Source organism: Elephantulus edwardii, unplaced genomic scaffold (genome assembly GCF_000299155.1).
Source record: "Elephantulus edwardii isolate Elephantulus edwardi_28Jun2011 unplaced genomic scaffold, EleEdw1.0 scaffold00031, whole genome shotgun sequence".
Taxonomy (NCBI): domain Eukaryota; kingdom Metazoa; phylum Chordata; class Mammalia; order Macroscelidea; family Macroscelididae; genus Elephantulus; species Elephantulus edwardii.
This window is the reverse complement of record NW_006399781.1, coordinates 9,447,370-9,454,987: the sequence shown is the minus strand read 5'-3', so window position 1 is coordinate 9,454,987 and position 7,618 is coordinate 9,447,370. Positions and strand designations below refer to the sequence as shown.

The 7,618-nt window shown below is 43.7% G+C and overlaps 1 protein-coding gene across 2 annotated transcripts in view; it reads right to left on the bottom strand.

Annotated features, from left to right (window-relative positions):
- Window positions 1-7,618, bottom strand: part of VPS8 (vacuolar protein sorting 8 homolog (S. cerevisiae)) — a 351,425-nt gene that overhangs the window by 6,457 nt on the left and 337,350 nt on the right. For both annotated transcript variants that reach the window (XM_006884085.1, XM_006884086.1), the window contains exon 46: window positions 7,144-7,224. In XM_006884085.1, the coding sequence (XP_006884147.1) occupies window positions 7,144-7,224 (81 nt within the window). The remainder of the gene's footprint in view (window positions 1-7,143; window positions 7,225-7,618) is intronic.

Here is a 7,618-nt window from a genome sequence, read left to right as displayed (position 1 = left end):
ATCAATTCTTCTATCATCCTTAGTCATTGTCCAGTTCTCTGATGCACAGCAAGTAATTGTGGAGACCGTGGCCTAGATCAGGTGCACCTTAGTCTCTAGACTGACATTGTTGCCTCAGTACTCTAGAAAGGTGCCTAGAAGCAGATTTACCTAATATAATGAATCTTTTGATTTCTTGACTGTTAGTGCCAAGAGTGTTGACTGTGGAGCTGAACAAGCAGTAATTGTTAACAACATCAGTCTCTAGAGGTCAAAGTTCTGGTTAGGAGTCTGAAGAGTAGTGAGTTCTTTCAGTAGCCTGACACAAGAGACTGGCTTCTTCTTAGGACTGTAGAAAGCGTCACACATACTCCAAGTGATGAGGTTAGCTTCTCTGTTTGTAACTCTACAAATCAAGAGATCTGGTTGCTATGCAATGTGCATGCTGTCCTTATTTTCCTAGGAAGGAGATTAAGTTTTCAGCAGGGTTTTAATCCATTTCCTCCCCCTCCATTTCAGTCATTGTCTTGGTAAGTCCACATTTTACAAATTCAGGTCACTGGTCTGAATCCTGCCTGTAATCCTGATATAAATCCCATCTGGGATATATATCAGGGTATGTATCTATTTTTTTGGGGGGGGGATGGTGCAACAGACAAAAGTCTGCTGATCAAAATGTTGATGGCAACATTTGCTTCTATGTTCACAGATGATTAGTTTTTGTCTGTTTTGTGAAGTCTGCCTGACATCAGTATCAGTATTATACTCACTTCATGGAAAAGGTTTGGGTCTGTGTTTTTGAAGAGATTGACCAGAATAGTGATCAGTCTCTGAATGTTTCATAGAGTTTTCCAGCACAGCCATGTGGGCCTGGGTTTTGCTGTTGTTGGCAGTTTTTTAATGGCATCTTTAATCTCTCCTTTGGTAGCTGTTGCTCTTTGCCACTGAGTTGGCACCGACTCAGAGCTGACCCCCCAGCAGGTTTTCAGAGTCAGTAAATCACACTACAGTAGAACGCCCATCCCTCTCCCACGAAGCAGCTGGTGGATTCCAACCACATGCCTCTGGGATTGTGGCACAGCTTCTCACCACTAGGCCACCAGCTCTCTGTGTAAGTCTCTACTGCATGCAGGATGCTTCGAGGAATTCGTATGTCATCTAAGTTTTCAAGTTTGTTGGGGTATGTGATTTAATAATAATAATAATAATAATAATTTAGTTATCTGTTTCTTCTGACTTTGTTTTTATGTTAATCTAGTCAGTGATTTATCAATTTTATGATTCTTTAAAAGAACCAATTCTGGTTTTGTTGGTGCTACCGTTTTTCTATTTTCTTTTTTTGCCCTGATTTAGATGATTTCCTTTTTTTTTCTGGTGGCCTTTGGCATCTTTCGCTCTTCCTGTTGAATTTGTTGAAATTGCCAGTCTCTATTAATTATTTTGGCCCTTTCTATATTAATGTAGATATTTACTGTGAGTTTTCCTCTCAGTATTGACTTTGCCTGAGATGTTATTTTTTAAAATGATTTTCATTTGACCGAGGGGTTTTTAAATCTCACTTTTGATTTCCTCTAAGGCCATAAGGTTTTTTTTGTCTATTACTCATTGTCCACACACTTAATTACCCCATCCTGTGATGTGGCTGGTTTCTCGCTCCACACTGCTATGGTCAGAGAAGATGCTCTGTATAATTTCAATTTGTTAACATTTGTTGAGACTTACTTTGTGTCCAAGCACATGATCTATTCTGGAAAATGACATGCGTGCTGGAAAAGAATATATTGTTCTGATGCTGGGTACAGTGCTCGATGTATGTTCATAAGATACAACTGGTTTAAGGTTTCATCTAAATTCCTAATGCCCTAAGTCACATTCTTTTTACATTTCTATCTATAACTAGAAGTGGTATGTTGAAATCCTCTATTATCATGGTGACATTGTTAATTTCTCCTTTCATATTAACCATATTTGTTTCCAGTATTTTGAGGCACGATGTTGGGTGTATACATATAATTTTTGCTGGATGGCCCCTTCTATTACTTAATGTTCTTCTTTGTCTCTTGTGATAGACTTTGATTTAAGTCTATTTTAACTGATACCATTATGTCTCTTTTCTGTTAAGTATACTGGTCATACGGAATATTTTTTTGCATCTCTGTCTTCAGTTTGTTTTAACCTTTATATCTAACATGAATTTGGTTGTTTGTTTTTTTTTTATAGATAGCAAAAGGATGGATCATATTTTTGCTTGTTTTAAAAATCCATTCTGTCACCTTCTACCTTTTCCATGGGCACTTAGACCATTTACATATAAGGTTATTATTGACAATGAAGTATCTCCTTCATACACTTTGCTCCTTGCATTTGGAGTGCTGTATATTTTTTCTTTGGCTTCTCTGTTTTTTTGTTTGTATTTAGCTGCTTTCTTGTGGTAAGCCTTTTTGTTTTCTTGGTTCTTTTCCCCTGAATATTTTTTCTTGGGGATTTCTTAATTTGGTTATTTGTAACACGAGTGGCTTACAGCATATATTACACTGTATGAGTTACAACAGAGAGCATGCTTAGCAAACAAATAACAGTTGACATCTAATAGTTAACATCCAACCCAAAGGCAGGACAGTCAAATCCATCAGATGGAATTTCCTCTTGTGTGGTTTACTGCTTTTGAAAACCCACTGGAGGTTCACTATGAGATGGTTCCAACTCATCAGCACATTTGATAAACTTACTTTGTAACTTGATATTGTACTGCTTGTGGGACTTAAGTTTACGTCTTGAAAAATATCATACACTTGGTCTTATGTAGTGTTTTTTTGAATGTTCTCTTATGTTTTATTAATTTTCCCCTATGTTCATCCTGGAAGGGTTAAACCAGGTGGCTCCTTGGAGGCAAGGATTCTGAGGCTCCGTCTAACATACTTTGGACATGTTGTGAGGAGGGACCAGTCCTTGGAGAGGGACATCATGCTTGGGAGGGTGGAGGGACAGCGCAGGAGGGGAAGACCCTCTATGAGGTGGTTGATTCAGTGACTGGGGTAATCGGGATGGGAGTGTCAGAGACAGTGCGATTGGCACAGGACAGAGCAGAGTTTAGGGCTGTTGTACATAGGGTCACTATGAGTCGCAAGTGACTCGACGGCACATAACAACAACAAGGTATACATATGAGGATATGTATACATAAGGAGTGCTGGTGGCCTAGTGGAAGAAGCTGCACTCGAATCTTGAAGGCACACTGTTCAAGGCCAAGGATGGGCAGTTTCCTCCAGTGAGATTAACTGCTTCTGAAATATACCCTGAGGGTCAGCTATGGGTTGGTTCCCACTCTATGGTACACAATACCACCACTACCGCCCCCCCCCCCAAGAACTTATTTATCAGTAAGCTCTGGCAGCCTAGTGCTAAGAAACTGCACTGCAATTCCAAAGGCAAGTGGTTCAAATCAACCTAAGGGGTTGATTTTTTCCCCCCATGAGGTAAAAAAATGGGTATTCTCCTATGGATTTACTGCCTCTGAAACCCCCCTGGAGAGTCATCTATGGGATGGTTCTGATTCAATGATACACAACAACAACTTATTTAATGCTCTTGCTTTTCCATTAGAGTATACCCTTGAGTAATATTTTCAAAGTTAGTGTGGGAATGGAAAATTCTAGAGCTTCTTTGCAACTTTCTTGATTTCTCTTCCCTTCATTTTTGAAAAATAACTGATCATTGGTTGGCAATTATTTTTGTTCAGTATTTTATGTAAGTTGCTGTATACTCTTCTTGCCTTTGGAGTTTATGTGGAGAAATCCACATTGATTCTTATGAAAGGGCTTCAGTGTTATATTTTTCTCTTGCTGCTTTTAGAATTATCTGTTTGTCCTTGGTTTTGAGGATATTTATCAGCATAAGGTACAAAGTTGATCTTTTTTTCTTTCTTCTAATTGGGGCTTCTATAGTTTTTTGTACTTACAGGCTTAGAAAAACTCAGTTCTGGAAAACTCTAATTGTCTCTTGGGAAACTGTTTCTATGCTTTTATTATCACCATGGTGCTCTGGGATTTCAAGAATTGTAATGTTAGATTCCCTAATTGAGTCCTCTGTTTCCATGTTGGTTGGTTGTTTTCTTGGTTCTTTTCTCTGGAGATTTTTATAAATGCAGTTATTGTGTCCTCCAGTTTATTTATTCTATCATCTGTAGGTTTGACTATTGTTGAGTGTTTTCCTTGCTTTTTCTAACTCAGTTGCTTTATTCTCTAGTATTATTCTTTATACTCCAGTGGTTTTGCTTTTTGGGTTTTTTGTTTTGATTTCCTTGTTGCGTCTCTCATTTTATTTCTCCATGCACTTCCTGATGCCTTTCTGCATGTTTTCTAGTTCTCTAAACATACTCAGCACTGTCTTCTGAAAATTTTCCATTCTTTCCAATTATCTGGCCTCCACAGGAGAATTTATTTTTTCACATCTTGTTTATGACTGTTCTTCATCCTCTGATGAATTTGTATGTTCTGCTATTTTGTGGTGAATCTTGTGCATTTTTCAAAACTTCAAATTTTGAATTCTAGTTTTTGTGAGCAACTTTTTGGATTGGGCACCCTGGTGGCAAAGCAGAGACATGCCCAGCTGCCAGGTGAAAGGGAGAGGCCTGCAGACCCACCAGCTGCTCAGCGGGCAGAAGACGTGGCAGCCTGCCTCTGCAGAGCCTGGCAGACCTGGGAACTCCATGGGCAGTTCCGCTCCATCCCGCAGGGCTGCCGTGCATCAGAGCTGACCCAGTGCCAGGGGGCTTGGAACCTTTTCCTGAGAACTACTAGAGGGCATTGTTATCCTTGGGTTTCTTCCAAGTGCTGATTCAGAAATCCTGGATGCTCGATCTCTAGCATTTATCATGCATGCATGGAGTAGGGGAGGATTTCAGCTGCAGGCAGCAGGGCCTGGCTTTTCTGAGACAAAAGGTTGGGCACTCTTTGTCTTTTCCTCACTGGCTCTGCCACAGTACCCTGCAGATGACAGGGAGTCAGCCAGTCTGGTTGCCCGAACATCTGATGTATTTCCTTGGATTTCTTCTGGCCCTAATACCTTTAGTCTCAGGCCTCAGCCAGCATTCATAAGCTGGTCTACCTTCACCCCTCCCAACTGTGTGGCTCAGGAAGTCCCACGGTCAACCTGCACGGTTTTTAAAAAGTTAGGCTATGGCTTCCTCATACTAGGTACCTTTCAGCAGGTTTTGCATGTTTGGCCACAGTGGGTCAGAGCCCGTATGTCAGCAGAGGCAGGTTCTTCCAGTCTCTGTGCTGTGCAGGCTCCTCCAGCACCTGAATGAATCTCAGCCTGTGCTTGCTTTTGTTTGCTGTTCAGTGGCTTGTTTGTTGGTGGAGCAAATGTGAACATCCACTTGCTTCACTACCTGACCTCACCCCAGAAGGGATGTTTTGAAGTTCTCTAACTTAGTAATGTCAAATTGATGAAGCCCGAACAACAGCTCAGTAGACTGAAATGGTAGAGCTTCCTTGTAAGATACAGATGCCGAGCTCCTGGGTTGGAGCCTGGCTGAGGCTGGGAGCAGACAGTGGCACCAGTGGAGCAGAGATGCTGGGACCACATTCAGGAAACTCCCTGGAGAAATCTACCAGGACAAAATCATCTGCCCAGGTTCATTCTCAAAGAGAAGGTATTACGTTCCCTCTGGGTATGAAGCAAAAACAGCCTTTAGCCTAAGAACAAGAAGTAGAAGTCCAGTATAGAATCAGGATACACTGGCAGCATGGTAAGCTCAAGACAGAGTAAGGGAGCAGTCTTCTACAGCTGGAACTTAGGTGTGACTTGATGACTGGGGAGATGCAGAAGTGAGCTGTTTGGTGATGAAGATCCAGGACAGTGCTTTAAGCAAGGTTCTAGCATGCCTGTACTGGGAGCACTGATGGTCTAGTGGTAAGGATTTGTACTGCCAATGCAAAGATATGAGGTTCAAATCCACGAGCTGTTTCTTGGGAGAAAGATGAGCAATCTCTTCCTGTGTGATTTCTTATCTCTGAAAACTGCTGGAGACTCAGGTACGAGTCAGTTCTGAGTGCATAATAACAACATTTGGGTTCAGAAAGAGAACTCAGGTAGCAGCTGGGAGAGGGGACTTAGAGGCAACTTTCCAGGCAATCAAGGATGTGGTTGACCCAGGAGAGTGGCAGTTTGAAATACACCCTACAGAGACAGCAGTTACTAGGAACCAAGCCACCAACCAAGCTTGGCCGAGAAGACACAGACACAGGAGAGATCTCCAGGGCCTCCCTGGGGAGGGTCAGGGGAGTCTGTTCTGAGTGCCTAGGTGAGAGACAGGCCAGCCCCAAGGCTGAGCTGCTGGGCAAGGAAGACAGATGGGGCGAGCCAGTGAGTGCGCTTCCACTCAATGTCCGTCTAAAGTACTTGTGAGACAGCCGGGCTGAGGCATCGGCAGAGATTGCCAGTGACCCCAATTCATTCTCTTCTCCTATGGTAATTGTTTGCCAGGAGTTTTAGCCCATGGCTTTTGCAATTAAGACCACTTTCCACAGCCTCCATTGTTGCTGGAGATGGCAGTGTACCTAAGTTAGGACAATGGTGATGAAGTGAAAATGGTACGTTTGCTCTTTTTTTCTTTTCCTCATCCTGCTAGCCAAAATGCAGGTGCGATGGCTGGAACTAGAGCAGCTATCTTGCAACATGTGACTACAAAATGACAAAGCTACAGGATAAGAGAAATCTGGACAGATTACAGAAGGTGCCTTGGACTGTTTGCATTTATACTTCTATTGTACTTAAGCTACTATTATTTTATATTGGTCTTTAACAGCCAAGATGAACTCAACCAATGCAAATTCCCAGCAGAGTCTGGGACTCAGGACAGATTTAGCAACCATCAGGTAAGCAGAGTCCTCACAGGTAAGTACTCTCCTTCTGGCTTGCTCTCCTTGGGGACTGGAATGAACACAGTGCTGTTCTATGTCCTCGCAGTCCATGGTGGGGAGGAGACAGCTGTGCCTCCACCTCCCTGTACCCTTCACTACGCTCATTGTGGCATGCTAGCTGTCTACAGGGCCATCCAGAGATGACGGCACCTTCCTGCCTGAAGAGGATGAAGACCAAGCATTCCACAGTGTATAATAGACAGGGCAATGAAAATTCAAACAACCACACAGACGTTACCCTGGAAGTTCCTCGGTAGAGACGGCAAAGCTGATCAAAGGCTTGGATTTGCTGTGGATCCAGGACAGGTTCTGAGGTTGCCTGAGAAAGGAAACGTGATAAGGTCACTAACACCAAGTGGCCCAGTCTGTGGCAGCTCCTGTTCCTGTCCCACCCTCGTGCGGATGCAGGACTTGGTGCTGACGTCACGCTGCTAAGGCAAATCCACACCTCCAGCAACGAGGAGAGGCCTTCTGGCAGCCTGTCATTAAAAATGGTTAGGCCGACGCAGCGCGAGGGCGACGCCGCCAGACCAGGGAACACCGGAGGAACGCACGCCGCTGCCAGCCGGGGGAACGCACCCCGCCGTCAGCCGGTGGGAACGCACGCCAGGCCGGGGGAACGCCGCCGCCAGACCGGGGAACGCCGTGAGAGGGACCCGGAAGAGACCCGGGGAGAGCAGCAGCCAGCCACCTGCAGTGGAACTCCAGAGGAG